Below are 26,278 nucleotides of genomic sequence, written 5' to 3'. Positions count from 1 at the left end.
TGGGTGGGTTTAATCCAGTTTGTCAGACCCCCTCAATAGCAACAGAGACATGGAGGAGCAGATTGGAAGGCAGAATTTGGAATGGCGCAGAAATAACAGGTTGTTGTCATGGGTGACTTTAACTTCTCTAATATTGATTGGAACCTCCTCAGTTCAAATCGTTTGGATGGAACAGTTTTTGTCAGGTGTGTCCAGGAAGGATTCCTGACTCAATATGTAGGTAGGCCAACTAGAGGGAAGGCCATATTGGATTTGGTGCTTGGTAACAGACCAGGCCAGGTGTCAGATCTCTCGGTGGGAGAGCATTTTAGTGATAGTGATCAACAACTCCCTGACCTTTACAATAGTCATGGAGAAGGATAGCAGCAGACGGTATGGGAAAGTATCCAGTTGGTTTAAGGAGACTTACAGTGCTATTAGACAGGTACTGGGACACCTAAACTGGGAACAGATGTTCTCAGGAAAATGCACGACAGAAATGTGGAGGTTGTTTAGGGAGCAGTTGCTGATAGTGCTGGATAGGTTTGTCCCACTGAGGCAAGGAAGGGATGGTCGGGTGAAGGAACCTTGGGTAAGAAGGGATGTGAAACTTCTAGTCAAGAGGAAGAAGGAAGCTCACTTAAGGTTGAGGAGGCAAGGTTGAGGACTCTCGAGGGGTACAATGTGGCCAGGAAGGTACTGAAGAACGGACTTAGGACAGCGAGAAAGGGGCATAAAAATGGTTAAGTGGGTGGGATTAAGGAAAATCCTAAGGTTTTTATCACTGATGTGAGGAACAAGAGAACGACCAGAGTGAGGGTCGGGCCAGTCAGGGATAGTGGAGGGAACTTGTGCCTCGAGTCGGAGGCGGTAGTGAAGGTCCTGAATGAATACTTTGCTTCAGTATTCACGACTGAAAGGGACCTTGTCATTTGTGAGGACAGCGTGAAACAGACTGATATGTTTGAACTGGTTGATGTTTGGAAGGAGGATGTGTTGAATGTATTCAGCCTGAAACTTTACATTCTGCCTTCTTGCCATGTGCTTTATTACTAACTTTGTAAAATACCTTAGCAAGGTATGACAGACAGGGATAGCACTGGGTTTCAGTGGTTTGATTTGATTAGATTCCCTACAATATGGAAACAGGCTCTTCAGCCCAGCAAGCCCACACTGACCCAGTCCCATTCACCCCTGACTTGGCAACTTAGCGTGGCCAATTCACCTGACCTTCACATCGTTTGGATTGTGGGAGAAAACCAGAGCACCCAGAAGAAACCCACACAGACAAGGGGAGAATGGGCAAACTGCACACAGACAGTGGCCCAATGCTAGAATTGAACCTGGGTCTCTGTATTGACAGGCAGCAGTGCTAACCACTGAGGCACCATGCCCCACCATGAATGACATGCACCCACCCATGTTTCCCGTTATCCTTATCTCATTATGGAACGCCATGAGGCCTGTCAGCTGCGCATTCCAGAATCACAGCAGTTTGCTTCTTGGGTTTCAGCAATGCTGTTTGAGCTGGACAGACATACATCCTGAAGGCAGAACACCGAGACAGTGAATAGGAAGGAGTGTGCTCTCCTGGTTCAAGACTGAGAACTAGCTCTCACCATTTTTCTCAACAGTTTGGTGCAGTGTAACACTAAGATCAAGGAATGATTTCCTCCTCTTTCTTCACCCACACTCCAAGCTGAGCAGTCATTAAGGTGAGATTGGAATCCATTGACAGTGATAAACAATTTAACAAAGGAAGACTGGCTTCAGAGGCAAACCTGTCACTAGAAGATATTCTGGAGGTTTGTTCCAAGCATTCATGATGAAGTATGACATAGAAATTACCAGCTCTGGTTACAAGGTTATGTTTGTGTCTCTTCATTTGCAGTAACTTTGGAAATTCTTCAGCTATTTGAAATGTATTCCAGCCACAGAATGAAATGACACTCGAGACGAAAAAGCCAGGATCATTTTGTTCAAATTGCTTAGAACCGGGAGCGTCCTGTAGGTTTTCCTGAAGGCCACATCATCCTGCTGTTGAAGAAAGAGAATATAAATATTCAAAGGAAGCAAACCACTGACAGTATATTTCAGAGCCAATTGTCTTCATTCGCTTGACCTTGACATGAGCTTGAAATACTGACACGCCTTTATTCATAATGGCTTTAAGATACAAGTTTCTGACAATAAAAACAACAATTGGGAGAGAACAAGTTGGGTTAATCTGTGAGAAACAGGAATTTAGAATGATTATTTGTCGAGAGTTGAGTTTAATCTGAAATCCTGATTGTGAGGGAACAGGCCTACACCTTCAGGCTACATCCTGTACATTGTGGCAGGTTTGAGGCTGTGTCAGAGGTGAGCTGGGAATTCCAGCAAGTGCAGCACCCTTCACATTAACAGACCCTGCCTTGTCTCAAGGCAGCAATGGGGTTGGTAATGGGCCTCACAGATACCCAAGTACAAGAGTATAAACCCACTTTGGTCTAGCTCCCCAGCTGTGTTTCAGTAGAGGCCCAGGGGATCTTTTCTATCCACCTGAGAGGGCAGTGAGGCCTTTGATTTAATGCTTCATCTGAAAGACAGCCCCTCTGCCACTGCAGCACTTCATTTACACTTCACTGAGGGACCAGCCTCGATCAGGTGCTCAACTCTCCAGAATGAAACTAGAAACTACAACCATTGATTTGACACAATTTCAACTTAAAACACTTTAACAAAGGCAACATTTCACTTGCCACATCATCGAAAATTCAAAATAGTCAGTCCTATAGGCCACGGGTGAACTGCTTGAAGTCCCTCCCAGGAGGGGAGTAAAGTCAAGCATCAGCTCCTATGAAAAGCTAAGACTCGGAAGACAAGTCCATGAGAGGAGCTTTCATGAATAAATGAACAATTTGGGAAATAAACCTAAAGATTAATGTTTTAGATTCTTTCAGTGTTTCGGTGTGAACATCCTGTATGGATTTTCCCCTCATACACCCTGTGAATCCATATTCTAATTACTTCTACCCAACCTGCAGTTTTCCACCTGCTCACATCCAAGAATACAAAGAATTTCAGGCTGGGATTGCAAGGTTTGAAATAGGGATCATCACATTGGAATGTTCACAGTGAAGTTCAGGAGTTGTTGGCAATTCAAGACAGCAACATTTGATTCAACATTGTCCCTTCTCCTTGTCAAAGGTTTATTAATAGGTGATCATTGCTTTGGGTTTGTTATTATACTGTTCATTGTGTGAAGAAATTCAAATAATCAAAGCATACACTAAAATCAAAGTAAAACGTGGAAACTAGTCACTTGATCCAATCAGTTTGTATTAGCGTCTGTGCATGTAGCCTGTAATTGATTGAAAGAAATAACAATTCAGAATGAACAATGTGTAAATGTGAAACAGAATGGATTGGCAGCAGAAATACACTTCAAAAGGAGAATGACAGCCTTGAGAGCAGATTTTCTTACCTGATTGTCTCATAGCAGTGAACTGTAATCACTATGAAAATGATAAAGGCCCCAACAATAATCAATGCAATAGAATGTGTCGATGAAGCAACATCTGAGGCATCGTCACTGTGATAGTCCTTTGAGAAAGAAAATTCAAAATGTTATTATATCAAAGCATCATCAGGGATCTAGCCACAGATCCACCATATTTAAGGGCTGATCACAAAAATCCTGAAAGCTGTTAGAAATGTTCAAAAGGCACTTCCGCCAAATCATACCTTAACTCAAGGCTGAAAGAGGAGAGGTTGAAGAAATAACAGGAAAAAGGAAAATGAAAGGAAACATGAAATATGGACAAGACGAAAGAAGTCCAGTCTCCAGTACAACATGCCTCACTGGTGCAGAGGGAAGTTTCCAATACTGGCTGTACCAGCCTTCAACTGCACAGTGGTTGTAGGTGCCCTTGTAATCCACGCTGCATTTAGCTCCCAGAAGACAGTGTCCCATGGCTGTGAGCAGCTGGAGATGTATGTGGATTGTGCCATCTTGCAGAGTCTGTCAAACCAGCTTCGTTGCCAGTGGGTGACCCTGTTTTCTTTTCACATCAGAATTGAGGCAGTTCAGCCTCAACCAACTATTCTGAATGTTCCTTAAAACTCCAGCTCCCACCCAGCTCCCATTCAATGTGCAGAAGAAACCGAGGTCTAAAGGATCAGAGAAATATCTGTCAATCAAAATGGAGCAGCTGGACAAAACAGCGGAGTATTAGAAACCAGGATTGTTGAAGTCCTTTTTAATTAATTGTCTCTGTTCTATTCTGTTAAATCTACATCAAATGCCGCCTAAATTAAGGACATTTCATACAGTGGAGAAAGAGACAGTCAAACCAAAATGGACATGTAGCAATTCAAAACGAACCCTCAGAAACCACGATTTCTGTAAAGGCGACAAACAACTCCAACAATTCAGTCTGCTGTGTAATGGATTACACATTTCCAATCTCATCTACATCAATGATCATGTGACATGTTGTACTGTCAGAAAAATGATAGCTTACAGTGGCCTGTTCTGGGAGAGAGAAATGTGCACTGGGTAGAGACTTTGATTTGGTATTCTCTCTTGCCTGATACACTTGGAGACATCAAAATTTGTGCCATGTTTTATTTTTGGCGCTTGGGTTGGCAAGGGGTTCTGGGAGAAAACTGCCTGCCCTTGGATCATTTGAACTTGAAATGCCTCGACCTTGACTATTGCCAACTTGACTCTTTCCTCAGCACATCAATGACAATTTCTGATCCCACAAGGATGGAGAGAGTCAGGTGAGTGAAGTGGGTCACAGGAGTAATTGCAGTGATTTCAATGGCAGTGTAACAGAGTAACAGCAAAGGGAGCTGAAGGACACAGCATGAAACACATAACAAAGTGGCATCACAGAGCAAGGCAGATCAGCGACTCACAGGGAAATGTTTCAGTTCAGTTACTGATAACTTCATTGTGATCAAGAAATCAGGTCGAAACAAATGAGGTTGAAATGGAAAGCCTGGAGGGAAGGGAATGGGAGCAGTGGGGATATAAAAGAATAGTGTGATATCAGCACAAGGGGAGGAGGAGCAGATTCCAAGTAACTGGGACTATTTTTCAAATAAGGCACAACCCTCTGTCTTTCTGGTACGTTTATACACTGTGCACTGAAAAAGGACACGGTGGGGCACCTCCGTTGTGTTGAGTACACACCCTGTAGCACGTGACAATCCAGGATGCTTCACGTGTTGGACAAGGTATTTTCTCATGAACCTGTTCAGAATTGTGATGTCACTCCTCTGGAGCAGGGAGGACTTGAACCCAAGCCTCCTGCCTCAGGGGTAGGGACACTACCCACTGTACCACAGGAGCCCTCTTGTGCTGGACAATCACGTACACAGGAATTATCACCGTCTGGAGCAGCTTGAGCTTCAGAGTGTGAGCAGGAGCTGACATGCTGCAGTTTAAGAATCCCCGAGCAGAGAGGGAATGAATGACTGCCTAAAGAGAACCAGGGAGGAGTCCCAATGCATCTTTCTCTTTGATTGGAGGTGGGTTTGTGAACTGATGATGGCAATGCCAAACTGTGAGCACCTTGGTGACTCTGTTTAGGGAAACACCGATAAAATTCCGAATGATGACAGTGGAAGTGCAACCACTACTTAAGGGAATAAACATCCATTACTGTAGCCACAGACACCAGGGGGGTATGTTGCCTCCCTGTTATCTGGGTCAGTGATATCACTGAGCAGCCAGGGACCACTCTAAGGGGAAAGAATGATATGGGAGACTGGGCAGAAAAGCAAGAACCCACAGGATCCAAGAGCACGGGACAAATTGAATCTGAGCTGTTCAATGATAGGAAGGAAAGGGAATGGGCAACAGTGCTTTTGTGATTGAGAGGCTGTTTCAGTGGGGTTGTGTAAGGCTCTGTCCCTTACTTTACTTGGCAGGTATCAATGAGGTAGGGACAGGATTCAGTTTGCAGATGTTATAAAAATGGATAGTGAGGAAGAAAGCTTCAGGCATTAGAGAGATTACCACTGAGCTGGGAGAAAACACGATGGAGAGAAATGTAAGTAGGGAATTGGAAGGGAGCAAATGGGTGAGGGAAGAAACAATAAATAGTAGAATACTGAGCGGTGTGAAGGAATAGAGAGACTGTGGAGCACATGTTCCCTGAGGTTACAAATTAGGTCGATCAGCTGCAAAGAAGGCCAATGGGATTGTTGATTAACCAAGGTGTAAAATATAGCAGCAGAGAGCATCAGCTCAATCTAGGGCAGACACTGGTGGAGTCCTGCACACAACACCATTTACAGGGTTACTGGAAGGATTTAATCACAGACAAAATGTACACAGACATTGACAAAGATATCACCAGGAATAAAGAACACAAGGACAGATTGGAGAGACCAGGCTTTTTTGGAACAGGGAAGATTGAGGAGAAATTTAATTGAGATGGACAATGCAATAGGCGCTTGAGGCAGAGTGAGCCTGTTTCCCTTGGCAGAGAGATCATTCACCATGGGGTAGAAATTTAGATTAATTTGTGGATGAATAGAGGGCTGTTGAGGAGAAGATAGGGATCTGGAACTCGCAACTGAAAAGTGTAATGGAGTCAAACCCTAATTATGTTCAAAAATGAAAATTGGATCTGCTTGTAATTGTTATAATTTACAGAGCAGCTACTGGAAAGTGGGATTGATTTGGGATAGATCCCTCTCGGTACACACAGACGTGATGGACAGAATGGTCCCCATCTGTACTTTCAATGATCTATGTCTCTCTGCTTCCCTTTCATTCCACAATGAAATTGTATTCAAACCACAATGAGAGAACAGATTGATCACAGCATGCTGGAGATTTATTGTTCCAGAATAAAACACAGTATTTGATTGGATCATTCGTACCAGTAACACAGCGAAAGAGGTCAAGTGGTTGCACTTGCAGGTGATGTTGTGAAGCTGACTTTCTGTCGTACAGCCAGACTCACTCCAGATGCCATGACTTGTGCTCCCTACAATGAAAAGTTAGAAAATCAGAGGTGAGCCATTACTCCTCAATTCTAAAGCTAACAAATTTTGTTTTATCAAATGTTAACTCACCTTTTCTGAAATCCCAAAAGGCACATTTTCCACTTGAGTTAGTCTAAAATGGAATTGATTTACATCATAAAGGACACTCATTCACTTAAATAACTTATTTGTTCAGTTGCACAACGATGAATGAATGAATGTTTGTTTTTTCTCTTACCGGCAAGGTTGTGTTCTGGAAGACAATGATCACTGGGTCTGTGAGGTTTTCAATGGTGACATTGACCACTTCTATTCCACTTACTAGATTGTTTAACACAGTGCTGTTATTGTCACTCTGGAGACAAAGAACAGCAAGAGTAATGTATACTTAAGGACTGTGTATACTTTTTACAGATGGGACAGTGTATTTTAAACAGGATTAAATTTGAATAAATTCGTATATCCAACCCTTTTTGCAGAGACTTGGCCTTATTGGTATTTCAGTAAGTGAGGCAAAATAAGGAGCATTTCTGAATGGTATGAGTGTACAGCCAGCATGAAACTGCCCACCCAAACAAGGCAGAGGCAGCTTAGGTTTGCAGAAACATGTTTGGATTCATTTGTCAGAATGTCCTCACCTACATATGGGCAGCACGGTGGCACAGTGGTTAGCACTGCTGCCTCACAGCACCTGAGACCCGGGTTCAATTCCCGCCTCAGGCGACTGACTGTGTGGAGTTTGCACATTCTCCCCGTGTCTGCGTGGGTTTCCTCCGGGTGCTCCGGTTTCCTCCCACAGTCCAAAGATGTGCAGGCTCGGTGAATTGGCCATCCTAAATTACCCGCAGTGTTAGGTGCAGCGGTAACTATAGGGGAATGGGTCTGGGTGGGTGCGCTTCAGCGGGTCGGTATGAACGTGTTGGGCCGAAGGGCCTGTTTCCACACTGCAAGTAATCTCAAAACATTCCAAAAGGCTGATTTAAACTGAATCCTCATATGTTCTTTACAACTTTGAACACATTGTTTATGATCCGACATTTGAAGGAAGAATCTCTTCCTGTAATGAGAGGCTGTTCATCCGGGGCACTGAATATTGGAAATAGAAAAGTTCATGTTGTGTGGATGGAAGTAATCTCCTGATCTCTGTACTGGAAAGGAACACTTTGTCTGTGACTGCCGATGTTCCAGTTTACCTGACATCAAGTTAAAACTGGGAATGGTTTTGCAATCCATGGATTTTCCGATGGTTGTAGCACCTTCACTTCCATTTCAGTATTTACTCCAGGTCTCCCAATGTCAGCTATTTTCCCAGCTCGTTAAAGCTGTTCCAACCCATACTGCCCAATTCTTTTACAATTACAGAGGACTTCCCGGGATATGAGAGATTGGGAGAATTGGTGAGTATGAACTGGCCAGAGTAGACAATTACTGAATGAAAATGGAGCATATAAGGACAACTAATGTTTGAAACGTCAAAGTGATGCAAAAGATGAAATAAACAAAAACTGAAAGTATTGTTCCTGTTGGTTCCTTTGTTATTTTTATTTGCTGGAGACTGGTATTCTGGAAGAAACACCAAGCCAATGATAGATCAATATACTGAGCACCTTGTGTCCATTTTCACACAAGAGGGAGCAGACAAAACACCAGGAATAAACAGTAAACCTATTAACTAGGAGCAGGAGTAGGTAACTCAGCCCCTCAAGCCTATTTTGCCGTTCAACTGATCATTGCTGATTTAACCTCTGCCTTAACTCCACTATCCTGCCCTCTCCCCATAACCCTCTAACCCAGTATTAATTAAACATCTGTTTCTCTCCTCCTCAAATTTATTCAGTCTCCCATGTCCACTGCATTCTGGAATAGAGAATCCCATAGATTCATGACCCTTTGAGAGAACAATGGATGAATGAAGGGATTGGGGTTCTCCTCAAGAATACAAAAGCATTATACGTGAGATGTAGACAACTGGGATCAAATGATTCTTATGAAGAGTATAAAGATGGTAGGAGCATTCTGAACAGGGAGATCAGGAGGTCAGAGAGGGGATATGAGAGCCTTGGCAGATAAGGTTCAGGTGTCTCTCAAAACATGAACAGTAAAAGAGGAGCTCGAGAGAGAATCGGGTCCCTTATAGATCAATGAGGTTCTCTCTCTGTTAGGAGATGGGAGAGATACAAAATAAATACTATGTGTCAATCTTTTACTGTGGAGAATAAAGATGGTGGCTAGGGAACTCTGGGTAAATAAATATTGATGTGTTGAAAACAGTTCACATTGCAGAAGAGGAAGTGTTGAATGTCTGAGAAAACATAACGTTAAATAAATCTCCAGGACCTGATCAAGTGTTTCCCAGAATGCTGTGGGAAGTGACGGAAGAAATTGTGGAGCCCATTCAGAAATATTTGACTCATCTGTCATCACAGGTGAGTTGCCAGAGGACTAATGTTGTGCCTTTATTGAAGAAAATTGCTTGGAGAATTGTGTTCAAGAGTCAGGGGGTCATGATGCAGCTATGTAAGACATTGATTCGGCCACACGAAGGATTTTGTGTTCATTTCTGGTCGTCAGTCCAAAGGAAGGATTGGAGGCTTCAGAAAGAAGAGTTTACAAGGATGCTGCCTAGATGAGAGGGTATGAGCTATAAGGAGAGGTGAGTAAAACTCGGAACACAGAAGCTTAGTCGAAATCTCCAAAATTAATGAGATGCATAGCTCGGGTTGACATCACTGTCCTTCTGAGCAGTTTATGCTCTCAAACCCAGTGTTCTCCTGCTATAACTTCAATACAGCCCAGAACTAAAAACTACTTAACGAGTTTTGTAAATTGAAGGGTCAAATGTGATGTTCGTACAGGCACACAAGCCCCCATACAAGAGGCAAAATACAGTTAAGTGGCAGTCTAAATGATTCATGTAATTTGGTAGCTTTTCCTTTGAGTGACAGAGTGAGTGCTGAAGCTGTGTTCTCTCCTGTTTTCAAGTGTGGGTCTTGTGTCTGAAGCAGTGTCACAAGTATGTCAGAGAGCTTACACAGGTGATCGAGGCACAGCACGACATTTCACATTGGTAATTTCATCAATGTAGCGATTACTTGATATAATATTATCCGATTGTTATTTTTCAAATGAATTAACTTGCATTATACTTCAATGTTGATTCTGACTACGTTACCTGGAAAAGTTTTGTATTTCCATAGATAATAAAAATGATTCTCGATATCAGAACATTTGGTGGTTCCTTAACCTTGTCCAGAAGAGTTGGAGGCAATTCAATTTCAACTTTTCGGGCTAAGCTTGAGACATTTTTCTGCTGGATCTGTTTGAATGAAACAAGGTAAATCAGTTGTTTATCATGAGCCCAGCTGGTAATAATACTGAACCAGTTAGATTCCAGAGTGAAACCTGACTTGAGTGACTGTAAAGTTTATTTTTCCAATTTGGGTACCATGGTGATCAGTCACTGAACATATTCATAAAAGGTTTCTCATATTCTTTTAACTAAGAGCAGAAGTTTAGCATACAAACTGGAAAAACCAACAACATGATATAAGTGAGACGTTTTGGAAGTATTCAATCATAAACAGCAAAAAGACCCATGAACCCATTTCCACGATAGTATCTCTCAAACAGACTTAACCCCCTGTGAACTGTCGCTCCGGTCAATTTCTTACTCAACTGACAAGCTCACCAGGGTGACATTTACACATTCACCTGTGATCTTTTCTCCTCATTACTGCCTTTTCTGAGATACCCAGACACTGACAGACTAAGAAATGCTAAGGGAGTTTTTCTGCTCTGTCTACCTGTACAGCTGAAACAGCTTATGACATCTTGTTCGCTCTGATGGTCTGGGGACTGTCAAAATTAAACTGCTCTTTTACTGGAATGTATTCTTTTCTTTCAAACCTCTCCCTACCCTCTCTCCAACTGTCTCTCAGTCTGTCATGAATCTTAAATTGGTAAACACTCCAAGTGGCTCACTTTTCTAACTTGGAAGTATTTCACCATTACCTCATTATCACTGGGTCAAAATCCTGGAGCTCCCTCCCAATCCCATTGTGGGTCTACCTACAGCACAGGGACTGCAGCAGTTCAAGAAGGGGATCTCACCACCACCTTTTCATGGGCAACTGGGGATGGGCAATAAACGCTGACCCAGTCAGTGACACCCACATCCAATGGGGGGGGGAAAAGAAACAAAGAAACATTGTCCAATAGTCTTTCCATCAGGTGACATGTTTGGGTGTTTAGCTTAAGCACATCACTTCATGGAGAGGTCGTTTTGATCCAATGCTTCACAGAACATTTTTCACAGAACTGAAAATCCATTTACCTTGAGAGTCCAAGATCCCTGATAATAGCATATTGGGAGCCTTTATCACAGTCTGTACTCTGAAATACCAGGAACAATATGCTGAAGGAAAATAGGTGGAAAGGCAACTTGTCAGAGGGAGATGAACAGTTTATACAGAAATACTGATCGGTTCAGTGAGTGGGCACAAAGTTGGTAAATGGAGCATAATGTGAGAAAATGCAAAGCTGTTCATTTTGGAAGAGAAACCAAAACAGTGTCATTTAAATGGAGAAACCCTGCAGAAAGCTGCAATACAAGGGGACTTGGGGAAACTTGTGCACAAAACACAACAAGCCCACTCACAGGTGCAGCAGGTAATCAGGAAGTCTAATACAATGTTGGCCCTGATTTCAATGGAGTTGGAATATAAGAGTAGGGAAGTCTTACTGCAACTGAACAAGGTGCTAGTGAGACCACATCTGTAGTATTTTGGTCCCCACCTCTTGAATACATTCAACATTTTGTCATCAACTACTTCCTGTGCTAATGAAGTCCACAGGCTCACCACTGTCTGGGTGAAGAAATGTCTCCTCATCTCCATCCTAAATGGTCTTCCCTGAATCGTCAGACTGTGACCCCTGTTCTGGACACACCCACCATCAGGAACATCCTCCTGCATCTACTCTGTCTAGTCCTGTTAGAATTTTATAAGTCTCTATGAGATTCCCCACTCACTCATCTGAACTCCAGCAAAAACCATCCTAACCTCGCCAATCTCTCCTCATGTGTCAGTCCCGCCATCCCTGCAATCAGCCTGGTAAAACTTCACTGCACTCCCTCGAGAGCAAGTGTATCCTTCCTCAGAAAAGGAGACCAAAACTGCAACAATATTCTCGGTATGGCCTCACCACGGCCCTGGACAAGAGTCACATGTAGTGCAGACCAGGTAAACACAGCAGATTTTATTCCCGAAAGGGGATTCGGGGATTTCAATATCTAACTCTAATAGACTTACCCTGTGTTCCAGGGTTCTGAACCTTTCCCACCCAGGGCACCTGTACAAGGCTGAAAAGTTGTTGTGGCCATTCAGGGAGAATGGGAGATGTCAGGGCCAGTGGAGCTGGGGAAGACCGATAGAGCAGGGGAAGGGCAAAGACTTTTAAATGAAGGGGGAAACATTGAAGAATGGAGGCATGTGGTATAGGTCAGAGAGGTTTGAGGAAATCTCATGGTTTTCAAACAGTGTGTAAGGTTGGCCAACGTCAGTGCTGCAGGAGCCACACCTCAAAGTTGAATCATTAAGGCCACACCCACAGATTGAGGAAATGGAAGAATGTAAAGCTGCATCATTCTGTCAGAGCATTTGCAAACCCACTTTAGAAAGCTTTGCTGTATTCCCTTCTCCCACATGGATGTACAGTACTTCACCTCCCCTTCAATCCATCCCTGCAGTTCACCACAATTCCTCCCCCTGGTAGTGAGCTCCACATTCTCTTGGAGTAAACAGGACTCCAAGAGTGATCTAACCAAGATTTGAGATAAGTTTTGCATAATTTCCTTCCTTTTCAGTCTATTCACCTCGATGTGAACTAAGCACGATGATTCTTTTATTCTGAACTTAAAAACCTGCATTTTTATAGAATCCCTACATTGTGGGAGCAGGCCATTTGGCCCATCAAGTTCATACCGACAGTCCAATGAGCATCTCACCCAGACCCACACACCGACATTTCCCATGGCTAACCCACCGAGCCTGTACACCCCAGGACACTATCACGGTCATTCCTTGCAACCTGCACAACTTTGGACTGTGGGAGGAAACCTGAGCACCTGAAGGAAACTCACACAGACACGGGGAGAATCTGCAAACTCCACACTGACAGCCACCCAAAGGTGGGATCGAATCCAAGCCCATGACGCTGTGAGGTAGCAGTATTATCCATCAAACCACCATGCCACCCTAATTATCTGTGTACTGCTGCTGAGATCCTTTTGTTACTGTCCTCAAATTAAATTCTTGGTTTTCAAGTAAGAGATGATGTCTTTATCTTTCAAAACAAAATATGTATCACATGTTGATACGTATTGATATTTGTTTGTAAACTTTGTGCCCATTCTGCAATTATTAGATTTCTGATCATTTGTGGTAATCCCCATCTTTATTGGTTTCATCCATAAATTTACATTGTTTTTCAATTCCAAACTCGAAGTGAATAATAAAAATTATCAACAATTGTGATGTATCTCCTGATGCCAAATTCAAGAGCACCTTTGGAGAGGCTCAGGATCGGATTAAGTATGACCCTGAGGTAGTTCACAAACATTGAGTGGAATTAAGTACGTCTAGAATACAGTATCAATGTGAATTCACAGGAAGGGTTAACTTCAGTTTAAAATAACTACACTGAAAGATTCTCACGCCCTCTCACAACATTTTCTCTAAAAATGGTGTTAGTTTCCAACACATGATAGTCATTGCTTACAATGCCCAGCTAAACTCAACACTCACCAAATCTGATGGAGGAAAGTGAAGTCCTGGGAACTTTTCAGCTTCTATTTTTTGAATGTGAGCAAAGTAATTTGGCGTTGAGAAGGATTGATTTCCTCCTTCAATTTCTATCTCTGCGAGTATTCTCTCCAGTGTTGTACTACAACAGAAACACAATTTAATAAAAGCAGAAAGTGCTGGAAATATTCAGCCTGGCAACATCTGTGCAGTGAGCAACATGTACATGGCTCCACAATAAAACGTAAAGGGGTCACCCCCACAAGCTCATAACCAGAGGGACCTTGTTGATGACACATGTAGGATTTTCCAGGGGAAATGCTGTAAAGTGCTTCAATAAATCCAGGAAAACATACTGTGGATTATTAAGTAAATGATGAAATGAAGCAAGATATATTTCTCATACTGTGAGCCCTGGGGGTGCTCAGAGTCTGGCAGCCAGCATTACCAGGGACTGGGCATGTGTGTCAGGCACTAACCATTTTAATCACGGATTAGTGCGATCAATCAGGGAGCTTTAAACAGACAAAAAAGGGAGCTTTAAAAAGGTGAACATGTAAAGAAATTCTTCCATCTTCTCGTGATATTGCAAATGCCCCCATTCCATCAGCAATGTTAACAGACCTGCTCACCACTGCCAACATGGAACCTGACCTTGATGGGTGGAAATTATCCTGAACCAGGATCTGAACCAGGAACATAGGGAAAGGAGAGAAATACCCAACACGTGACAAAAGGTAAGCACCTGACCCCCACACAACATCCATATGAACGCTTGCTCGTAGATGTTTAATCACCGGGCTGAAACTGGAATTGTACATTAATTGGAGGTGAAAATTAGACGGTGTCTATAACAGACAGCTGATTAGCAACAAGTTGAAAATCACAGATCTCCTGCAGTGCCACATGGCCCATTGAGTCTGCACCAATCAGACAGTCAGCCAAGGCTGGAATTGAACTGAGATAACTGGTGCTGGGAGGCAGCAGTGCTAACCACAGTGTGACCAATCAATCCCACAGATTCTGTTCTCAGATGAACATCACATTTTATGAGCACTGATACCTACCTGTCAGGAATGACACCATCACATTGCCCTAGGAATTTGTTCACTGAATCAGAGTTGTTCATATTTTTCTCCCGGGAAAGCAGTTGCTGCATCATGTCACGGCACATTTGGTTGGGATCCAAATTCTGGGGAGTGGGATTGTTACCTGCACGATGACGGAATATGAAGGAAACAAAATATAAACAAGTAAAATGGTTTGAACTTTATCAGGAGTAATACAGGAAATAACAAGAAACTACCCAAAACTCGCAACTAGAATTGGGGAATTGGAAACCTTTGTTCAGATGTTTCTTTGAAAGGAGGAGAAGGTGTTTAGTCATAAGCCCGTGGGTAATGTAAGAAAGGGCTCTTTATTTATTTATTCATTTGGGGGATGTGGGCGTTGCTGGCTGGACAGGATTTATTGCCCGTCCCAGCTGCCCTTGAGAACGTGGGGGTGAGCTGTCTTCTTGAACCAGTCCACCTGCTGTGGGTTGACCCCCAATGCCATTAGGGAGGGAATTCCAGGATTTTGACCCAGCGATGGTGAAGGAATGGTGATATATTTCCAAGTCACGATGGTGAGTGTCTTGGTGAGAAATATGCAGGTTGTGGTGTTCCCATGTCTGTGCTGCCCTTGTCCTTCCAGATGGGTGTGGTTGTGGGTTTGGAAGGTGCTGTCTGAGGATCTTTGGTGAATTTCTGCAGTGCATCTTGTAGATAGTTCACACTGCTGCTACTGAGCATCAGTGATGGAGGGAGTGGATGCTCTTAGATTTAGTGGGGATTAAGCGGGCTGCTTTATCCTGGATGGTTTCAAGCTTGTTGAGCATCTTTGGGGCCGCACTCATCCAGGTAAGTGGGGAATATTCGCTCACACTCCTGATTTGTACCTTGCAGTTGGTGGACAGGCTTTGCGGAGTCAGGGGTTACTCGTCACAGCCTCTGACCTGCTCTTGTAGCCACTGAGTTAATGTGGTGAGTCCAGTTGAGTTGCTGGTTAATGATAACCCCAGGATGTTGATGGTGGAGCATTCAGTGATGGGAACATCATTGAATGTCGAGGGATTGGGGTTAGATTGTGTCTTCTTGGTGATGGTCACACCCTCGCATTTGTGTGGCTTGAAACTTGTCAGTCCAAGCCTGGATATTGTCCAGATCTTGTTACATTTGAACTTGGGCTGCTTCAGTATCTGAGGAGTCATGAATGATGTTGAACATTGAGCAATCATTGGCAAACACCCCCACTTCTGACTTGGTGATGGAGGGAAGATCATTGATGAAGCAGCTGAAGATGTTTGGGCCTAGGACACTACTCTGAGGAATGTGTACAGAGATGTCCTGGAGCTAAGATGACTGACCTCCAACAACCACGAGTATCTTCCTATGTGTCAAGGGATGACTCTAAATACCAAAGATTTTGCCCCCTGATGCCCACTAATTCCAGTTTTGCTAGGACTCCTTGATGCCACACTTGGTTGAATGCAGCCTTGATGTCAAGGACTGTCACTCTTACCTCACCATTGGAATTCAGTTTTTTTGTCCATTTTTGAGCCAATGCTGTAATGAGGTCAGGAGCTGAATGGCCTGGTGGAACCTAAACTCGGCGTTACTGAGCAGGTGCTGCTGGAACGCACTGTTGATGGACACCTTCCATCACTTTCCTGATGGTCGAGAGTAGACTGATGGGCAGGAATTGGATTTGTCCTGCCTTTTATGTGCAGGACATGTCTGGGCAAATTTCCACATTATTGTGTAGATCCCAGTTTTGTAACTGTACTGGAACAGCTTAGCGAGGGATGCAGCAACATCTGGAACACAAGTCTTCAGCACTATTGCCAGATCAGGGCCCAGAGCCTTTGCAGAATCCAGCATTTCCAGCCATCACTTGATATTATGTGGAGTGAACTGAATTGGCTGAAGATTGGTATCTCTGACGCTGGGGGCCACTGGAGGAGGCCAAGATGGATCATCCACTCAGCACTTCTGGCTGAAGGTTGCTGTGAAAGCTGAGGGGAATGATGGTTGATGCAGAGCAGTGCATGAGTGAAAATCAACAGGATCTGGTGGGAGGGGGGAGAGACAGGTTAGGGGGAAGACTGCACCAAGTTAGTGAGATTGGTGGACTCCTGAGGGGAAGTATCCTGAATATAAAATACCATTGCCATCATTATCTCATATTTAATTCTATTCTGAAGACTTTGGAAACTAACAGCAGGTTGCTCTACATTTGCAGTAAAACAATGGATACACCATAAAGCTGAAATCATTGGAACTGTGGTTTAGATTAGAGTGGTGCTGGAAAAGAACAGCAGGTCAGGCAGCATCTGGGGAGCAGGAAAATTGACATTTCAGGCAAAAGTCCTTCATCGGGAATAGAAGCAGAGAGCCTCCAGGGTGGAGAGATAAATGGGGTCTGTGTTCTTTAAGAAAATTCAAACAAGATATTTCCACAATCTGCTGTTACAGTAGTCTTTCTCCCACTGTGCTTCCATCCAGCAAGTTCTGCACTAATACAGCCATCACTGTACCACAATTCCCAAAACTGAATAGTCGATTTTATGATAAAGTTCATTTACCTGCTGAAGAGGACAGGCTGGAGGATGATTCCTAAAGTGGAAATTCATACGTGAGATATTTTTCAATCAAATCGATGTTTATAAATAATGGAATTGAGATACTGAAGGATAATTCTGTCTTACCGGGGGTGTTTTACAGGGTCTGCCTGTCACTGGGGTAGTGACACTGACATGATTGGAAAGGTTACTCTGTGTTGTAATTTTAAATGGGTCACCACTTGGAAAAAAGGCAAAAATGTCCTGTAAAGAAATATGGTAAAAATATTGCAACAGATCATCCTAAATTAAAGATTCATACTATAAGTATTTCACAGATGATTCATCTCCAACATGGAAATGTTAAACATCTTCACGTCTCTACCTGTCATCAGAACTCAGAAAAATGAAAAGTGTAATTGGTTTTGAGCAAGTGAAAGGAGATCAGGGAACATTCCAGAATGTCCCTGTACTTGATCAGTCCCCAAGTATCATTTAAATGTTGAAATACTTCAATGGTGAAGAAAACAAAATCATTTTTTTCACTAAGTGTCAGTCCGCAGACTCCAAATGTGAGAATTCCCAAGTCTAAGCCCTTCAGTGGGTGCTATTGTGTACCTGCTCGATCTATCCCTGATTGGAGGGGAATCCCACATTAACAGGAGTGGAATTGGGGACTAACCAGGGGCTCAGGCTGAGATCAAGTCTTGGACTGCTGAAGGAAATCCAAACATTTAAAATTGAAGCTTTAATACAGCTCTCACTGGGGCCCTATTCAGCCTTCCCAGTCTGGTGGAGGTTCCAGATGTACCTGTTAAACATTGAGGCCTAGCAGGCAGGGACACATATAAACAGATGGACATGGAGCAGGAGCAGGACAGACCGGCCTTGGGCCTGTTCCACAATTTAATAAGATCATAATACATTGGAGCAGAAGGAGGCCATTTGGCCCATCGTATCTGCTCTGTGATTCAATAAGTTCAAGGGTGATGTGATCATCCTCACTTCCACTTCCCGACCTTTCTCCAATAATTCTTAACTCTTTCACTGAATAAAAATCTGTCTAACTCAGTCTTTAATACACTTTATGGCTCAGGCTCTCCAGGCCTCTGCAGTAAATAGTTTCATACGACCAGTGCCTCGGAGAAAAGACATTCCTCATCGTCTCTGTCTTACCCTGAGATTATTCCCTTTGCCCCTGAACTCTTTCACGAAGAGAAATAACCCTCAGCATCTAGCCCGTCAAACCCCCATAACCTGAAATGTTTCAACAAGGTCATCTCCCAATCTGTGAGACCTCAAGTACAGGCAAAACCTCCTCAACTTCTTATCATAGCGATATCCCTCCATACAGAATCACAGAATTCTTACAATGCAGAATGAGGCCATTTGGCCCATTGTGCTTACACACCTCTTCAAACAAGCATCATTACCTCATCCCAATCTCCTGCCTCCTCCCCATAACCTTGCATATGATTTTGATCCAAATAACCAGCCAACGCCCTGTTGAAGGCATCAATTGAACCTGCCTGCACCACATTTCCAGGCAGTACATTCCATACTCTAACTCTTCACTCAGTGAAAATGTGTTTGTTTGTTCTCACATCACCCCTGTTTGATTTGCCCATCCCTTTAACTCTCTGCTCTCTTGTCCTTGTCCCTTTCACAAACAGGAGCAGTTTCTCCCTGTGGGGTCCATCCAGCCCACTCGGTTTCAAAAGCCTCTATCAAATCTCCTCTCAGACATCCTCTCTCGAATGAGAACAGTGTCAACTTCTTCAATCTATTCCCATCACTTTCATTCCTCATTCCTGGACGTATTCTTGGAAATTACTTCTGCATTCTCTCCAACGCACTCACATCCTTTCTATAATAATATGCCCACTTCTCCTAACAATACTCTACTTGTGGTCTAACCAATGAATTATACAAGTTCAACATCACCTCCCTGTTCTTGTACTCCATGCCCCTACTAATACAGGTGAGAATACTGTGGCCTTCAACTGCTCTCTCCACTTGTCCCACCACCTTCAATGATCTGTGCACCTAAACACCCAAGACCCTCTGCTCCTGCACCCCCTTTTCCTTGGGACCCACACAGTGAACATTTCGGGACTATCTCCAATGTCCGTACATCTTTCCTTAGAGTAGGGGACCAAACTGTTCACTGTCTTCTTGGTGTGTTCCAGCAGGTGCCCAGTTTCATTTTAACAAGTCGTCCTTATTTTTACACTTCATTCCCTTTGAAATAAGAAGCAACATTCCATTGGCCTTTCCTATTACCTTCTGAACTTACACACTCACGTTTTGAGATTCCTGGAAGAGAACTACCAAAACCCTCTTTTGTCGTTTTCTACAGGCTTTCTTCATTAAATAACATTCAGCTCCTCCAATCTCCCTGGCAAACCTGACAAACAGCCATGGTGTGATTGAAAACCATGTCCCCAGAAGACCGGCCTGGGGTTCAGCATTACTAATCCAGTTACATTCCCACTTTCCCACCACTTCCCCTCCAGTTTGATTGGGCCGTGCTGTGCTGCTTTCTCGTTATTGCCAGCGCCAACACGTTCTCAATACGCACCGACCTTTCGTCCTTTCACACAATTAGTTCCCTTTCTTCTCTTATGCAGGCTCTTGTGAGACCCAGCAAACCACCACAAAGAAGAGACACAGACTGGAGTGCTTCAGTTCGAACCCCACCTCTGAAGAGGATGCTGCTGAGTGCTCAGAGGATGTCCCAGCAAGGCTTTCACTGCACCCTGTACCAGCTCAGACTTTCATCTCAGTGGGTACACTTTCTAGATGAGAGATAGGGGCACAGTCTGGTGAGCACATCATTGTGCTGTCCCACAGTTGGCCGAGGAAGAAATGTCCCAGGTCACTGGTCAGGAGAGAACTGGAGACCAGGCACCTGCACAACACCAGGCAGAATATGACCCTCTGTTCTCAGCAATTAAAGGAGATCAGCAACATGCAGAGAAACACCCAGCAACAGTATACAAGCTTGTCTGCAGCAGGCAGGAAAGTGAATCCAAGGATGGATGAGTGCACCAATGCTATCTCTGGCACCATGGACAGGCTGGTGACTGCTCTGGAAACCCAGGTCCTGCACACCAAGTGTCTGCTGCTTTTACACACAGGCCTGAACTCCATTAGTGTAGCTATCGGCTCTCAGCATCAATGGCAAAGCCAAAGGGGGATGAGGGACCTCAACCTCATTCCAGATCCTTTTTCCTCTCAGGGAGACAGGATGGTGCCAGCAGACACCCACAGGAGAAGGAGTCCCACATGAGACCTCCCGCAGCTTCTCAGGACAGTCTAGTGGTGTCTGGCCCCTTCACCTCCCCCCTGCCTCTGATGCTAATACCTACTGAAGTCCAAGCCAAGAGAGATGAGCCTGTAACCCGGCAGGACAATCTCAGCTAACCTGGGCCCTCTAGAATCAAACATCCCTGATTTGGGTGACCAACCAAGTCTTCCAGGCTAACAAGACCGGCTACAGAGAACATTGCCCCTATCCCAGCAGCAGAAGGCCGGACTGCACTGAGACATCAGACCGAGACTGAAAGGAAATTAAAAACAGCACTGAGGGCGTATGGGTGACAGGGATAACATATCAGTGCATTTCTCTAAGAATATGCTCCTTTGCATTCTCAAAGTGTCGGCTTCATTGTCTGTGCGGCTGTTGGAGCTAGTGAGAGGTGAGCAGCCTTTTCAGATATCCCAAGGGAGAAAGAAGCTGTCATGGCCAAGCCTTACTCATTCTCTCAGAAGCACCCAACTCCTCGACTGCAGATAGCATCAGAATTATGGATCCTGAACTGTGACCTCGATGACTACAGACAATAGACAATAGACAATAGATGCAGGAGTAGGCCATTCAGCCCTTCGAGCCTGCACCGCCATTCAATATGATCATGGCTGATCATTCCCAATCAGTATCCTGTTCCAGCCTTATCTCCATAACCCTTGACTCCACTATCTTTAAGAGCTCTATCCAATTCTTTCTTAAATGAATCCAGAGACTGGGCCTCCACTGCCCTCTGGGGCAGAGCATTCCACACAGCCACCACTCTCTGGGTGAAGTAGTTTCTCCTCATCTCTGTCCTAAATGGTCTACCCCGTATTTTTAAGTTGTGTCCTCTGGTTCGGCACTCCCCCATCAGCGGAAATATGTTTCCTCCTGCCAGAGTGTCCAATCCTTTCATAATCCTATACGTTTCAATCAGATCCCCTCTTAGTCTTCTAAACTCAAGGGTATACAAGCCCAGTCGCTTCAGTCTTTCCGTGTAAGGCAATCCTGCCATTCCAGGAATTGACCTCGTGAACCTACGCTGCACTCCCTCAAGAGCCAGAATGCCTTTCCTCAAATTTGGAGACCAGAACTGTACACAGTACTCCAGGTGTGGTCTCACCAGGGCCCTGTACAGCTGCAGAAGCACCTCTTTGCTTCTATACTCAATCCCTCTTGTTATGAAGGCCAGCACGCTATTAGCCTTCTTCACGACCTGCTGTACCTGCATGCTTGCCATCATTGACTGGTGGACAGCTAAGGCAGGTTAATGTTAACAACACTAAGGATAAAAACAATGTTCAGGGATTCTGATAGGGCCTGGCCTGCACAAATCATCCACATTTACACAAACCTTGACAGTGAGAGGGTAGATTCAGTGATGATATCACATATCTCTGCAGGCAACGTTTTATTCAATCTCTCAGCTTTCGGAGGGAGTGTATTGTCATTAAAAGCTGGGAGGTACACAATGGGGCGTTCACATCTTCCCTCTCCCTCATAGCACAATGATCTGCTGAGAGAATCTGCACAAAACACTGCTTCTCTCTGGTTAGGTGCTGTCCAACAGGATGCCCAAGTTTTTCAGGGCAATTGAGCAGTTTGACCCATTGAAGTCTAACCAATGATGGAAGGCTGTAATGGAGGTCCCTCAGAATTGCTCCCAACCTGCTGCAAATCGTGAGGGACTGCATCACCCAACACTCAGATCTCATGCTGTTGTTGAAGGTCTAAAACTCCATAACCTCATGAGATGGGACTGTCCTATCTCACTGACTGCTGCTTTCTCCAAAATAGCAGGAAAACCTGCAAAGTGCAGATACTGGAAGGTGGAAGCACCTGAAGAGAGCAAGGAGACAATCATTAGATTAGATTAGATTACTTACAGTGTGGAAACAGGCCCTTCGGCCCAACAAGTCCACACTGCCCCGCCGAAGCGCAACCCACCCATACCCCTACATTTACCCCTTACCTACCCCTACCCTAACACTACGGACAATTTTAGCATGACCAATTCACCTGACCTGCACATCTTTGGACTGTGGGAGGAAACCGGAGCACCCGGAGGAAACCCACGCAGACACGGGGAGAATGTGCAAACTCCACACAGTCAGTCGCCTGAGGCGGGAATTGAACCCGGGTTTCTGGCGCTGTGAGGCAGCAGTGCTAACCACTGTGCCACCGTGCCGCCCACAATCACATGAAGAACAAACCATTTCTTCATTAACAGACAAGTTCAAGGAGTACAGAAATTGTCTGCTCCATCAGGGGTGTCTTGCCATACACCTCACCGAGAGTTACAGAATGAAAGGAAGTTGAAAACCCAGCACATTCATCCTGGAAGCAGGTTTCAGTTATTTCCTCGTGCTTGATGAAACATAGCTCTATCATGCTTCCTTGGGCACCTCTCCTTGTCAATGTCCTGATCCTCATCTTCCTCCTCAGAAACTTCCTCAATGAAGTAGCACACCCTTTCTGGTTCGACTCTAAGTCCCGACAGGAGCAGTCCAGGCAGCAAAGCCTCACAGGAACGCAGCAGCCAAAGATGGCCATTCAGCCCATTGAAAGTGCCCTGCCCTTCAGTATGATCATAGCTGATTGAACATTTCAAAAGCCCTTTACTCACCCTATCCCCATATTAGTGACCACCAGAAATGTATCAATCTCTCCCTGAATCATACTCAAATCTGGATTCTCCACATCCTTCTGCGGAGAATTCTTTGGAAGACTGAGAGTTCCAAAGGTTCACAACCCTCTGAGTAAAAACAATTCTCCTCATTCACACCGAAGTGGCATCCCCCTTATTTTTCAATTGTTCCTGGTTCTAGACCCCCCCCACTAGGGGTAACGTTTCACCCACATCAACCCAGTCTATCCCTTTAACTATTTTGCATTTTTCAGTGAAATCATTTCTTATTCTTTGAAACTCTAGAGAATAAAGACCAATTTTTTTTCAATCTTTCTTCATTGGACAGTATTACCAACGTCAACAGGTCTACGATCAGTTCCATTATGGCCCTGGGGGAAAAATGGACAGTGTCGTGTCTCTGTTCTGCCTCAATCTGAGCCTTTTGTAAAGGTGTCATCAGTTTTTGATGGAGTTGATGAAGTGGGAACCTTTTCGGTTGCCGATGTTTACCGGCTGGTGACAGGAAATGATCAGAGCAAGATGGGTGCACTCTATAGCACCCTGTACCTGGGAGAAACCAGCTCTAGGGGAGAATCCCACTGTTCAGGCTGCTTGACTGAGCCAGCACATACATCATTTGTAGATGTATGAGATTCATATGTGTCTGCAAAGTAACTGGCAGAAGCAAGCAGCTCATTAGCATCCCTGAGCTCGAAAGTGAAGTCTGAAGGGGGTGACGAGGTGTGTGTTTTGTCTAAAAGCAGCCATGATGATGTGCTGAGGCTGGGTGTTTGGTGATGCCCACTTGCATGGATCAAGGGTGGAAGAGGACAGTGTCCATGGAGCATGTGGTGAAATGATGGAAAGATGGAGTTGTCCAAAGGCATGGAGAAGGAGGCAATAAGCTGCAGTTGCCAGGTAACCGCAGTGACATCCATGTAGTTTAGTTTGAATTGGTGTCATCTAGTTTCTCAGGGACAGGGAGGAGAACTGGAAGCTGCATACAGTGATGGGATTGGGGCTGATAATGAGATGCAACTTCATGGAAATGAAATGGTGACCGCTCATGTGCAAGATTCAGAATTTGCGGTGTGAACTGTTGGGAAAACTGGAAATGTTATTCCCAACATTGAGGACCTGATTTTTCCATTCTCTCTGTATTTTCCCAATTTTCTTACCATTTCCCATGCCACTCAAGGGAGCAGAAATTTCCACCCAAAAGGACACTCTTCTCAATTCAAACTGAGAGATGCTGAGAGTGGGAGTGAAGTCCAAAAGCCTATGTTTCTTTTGAAACAAGATGTAACACAGGAACAACATTGCACTGATTGCTGGAAATGGACCCATAAACCAGAGGCAACAGAAGAGCAGCATGTTCTCCCAGAACCTTCTAGAATAGAGAATGTACCTCAGGATAGATAAGGAAATATTTCCTTGAACTCCATTGAACTTAGCCAGATTACGGGAGGTTACAGAGGTTTTATCTCTCAGTGAGAAGTATTCCCTTTCCTCTCCAACAAAACCAAGGAACAAATTCATCTTTTGAGAGACACTGGGACAGTGTCATTGATGAGTATTTTGTTGCAGCTCCTGATCATGTTGGTCTTATCCAAACTCTCCACAATTACTGAGGCCAAACCCAAGCAGCCTATTGCTGATAATGACAGTTAAAGGAAAAGCTGATCAAGTGGTGAACCAACTTTGTGCTGAAATGGTGAATTTGCTGAAGAAAATACAAACTGGTGAGAGCACTTCAGCATCGGTCACAGGAACTAAAGTACTTGAGAACTTACAATGTCTCAATGATAAACATGTGGAAGCAAATTCAACAAAGATTGATCTTCACTTTAAAACGTCAAATGTCAAAAACCTCTCTGAGATCGTGTGACAAATACGGTGAATAGGAGAAGGAATTGCTGCTGGCTCAGAATAGTTGGCTGAGTGCAGAATTAAAAACCAGGGCGGATGGATTACTGATGCTTTGACATGAAAAGAACAATTAAAGTTCGAAATGCTGATACAAACTGGGAAACACGAATGATGAGATATTCAGTGTGAAAGACAATATCCAGACTTTACAACAGGCAAAGAGATCTTTAAGGAACAGATTTAGGACCAATTAGTAACCTATGGAGGAAAAGTTTTGAAATGAATGAAATTGCCATGTAAACTGGTCAAACTTGTGTCTGGGATTTACAGATAACTCTGAAACAAAGATAACTGCACTGACCAGAGGAGGTTGAAAAAAATCAATAAATTTGAGAATGAATTGGGAGATAAGAGAGAAAACAAATGTTTGAAGGAAATTAAGTGGCAGATAACATTCACACTAACTGTTAGACAATAATCATCTCCAACAAGAGAGAATCGAACCATCTCCTCATGACATTCAAGCCATTACTATTGTTGACTTCCCCCCACCCCCTTATAACATCATGGGCTTACCCCTGACCAGAAATGGGACTGATCAGCTATATCAGTCCTGTGGCTGTGAGAGCAGGTCAGCGGCTCGGTATTCTGCTGTGAGTGACTCACCTCTGCCCTCGTAAGCCTGTCTACAAGGCACACCTCAGCATTCTGGTGGGATACTCTCCACTTGTCCTTACTATGGTTCCAGCTGATGACGGGACTGGACAGTTCAGATCTTAAAATGAAATCGGCCTTGATAGATTGCACAGATCATACTTCTATTTACTTAGATGTGGGGATTATGTATCAAATCTGACAGTGAGGAAAGCAAATGCAATATTAGCATTCACTTCGAGAGGGCAAGATTACGAGAGCAGAAATGTCCTGCTGAGGCCATAAGACAGGGGTAGAATGAGGCCATTCAGCCCATTGAATCAGCTCTAGCATTCAATCATGGCTGGCCTGTTCCTCAACCACACTCTCCTGCCTGCTCCCCATAACCCTTCCTCCCTTACTGATCAAGAACCTGTCCATCTCTATCTTAAAGACACTTGGGCAATGAGATCCACAGCTTCAGCACC

The 26,278-nt window shown here is 44.1% G+C and overlaps 1 protein-coding gene across 1 annotated transcript; it reads right to left on the bottom strand.

The window, feature by feature from the left end:
* Positions 1–1,904: 1,904 nt before the first annotated feature.
* On the bottom strand, positions 1,905–17,417 carry LOC140496219 (adhesion G-protein coupled receptor G1-like). Its single transcript, XM_072595719.1, has 9 exons — positions 17,392–17,417; positions 14,834–14,978; positions 13,770–13,908; positions 10,139–10,282; positions 7,205–7,321; positions 7,057–7,099; positions 6,862–6,968; positions 3,446–3,564; positions 1,905–2,016 (listed from the first exon to the last, which is right to left on the bottom strand). Exons 2-9 carry the CDS (start codon positions 14,938–14,940, stop codon positions 1,968–1,970), a joined length of 825 nt encoding a protein of 274 aa, XP_072451820.1. The 5' UTR covers positions 14,941–14,978; positions 17,392–17,417; the 3' UTR covers positions 1,905–1,967.
* Between the last annotated feature and the right edge of the window lie 8,861 nt (positions 17,418–26,278).

This window comes from Chiloscyllium punctatum, chromosome 26 (genome assembly GCF_047496795.1).
Source record: "Chiloscyllium punctatum isolate Juve2018m chromosome 26, sChiPun1.3, whole genome shotgun sequence".
Classification (NCBI taxonomy): domain Eukaryota; kingdom Metazoa; phylum Chordata; class Chondrichthyes; order Orectolobiformes; family Hemiscylliidae; genus Chiloscyllium; species Chiloscyllium punctatum.
The sequence above is the reverse complement of the archived record's forward strand: the minus strand, read 5'-3'. Positions and strand labels throughout refer to the sequence as shown.

Coding starts and splice junctions, on each gene's coding strand:
- LOC140496219 (XM_072595719.1), bottom strand. CDS start 14,940: ATGTGCCGTGACATGATGCAGCAACTGCTTTCCCGGGAGAAAAATATG. Junction 10,283..13,769: donor ACTTTCCTCCATCAGATTTG/GTGAGTGTTGAG, acceptor TCATTCAAACAG/ATCCAGCAGAAAAATGTCTC. Junction 2,017..3,445: donor CACTGCTATGAGACAATCAG/GTAAGAAAATCT, acceptor TTTCTTCAACAG/CAGGATGATGTGGCCTTCAG.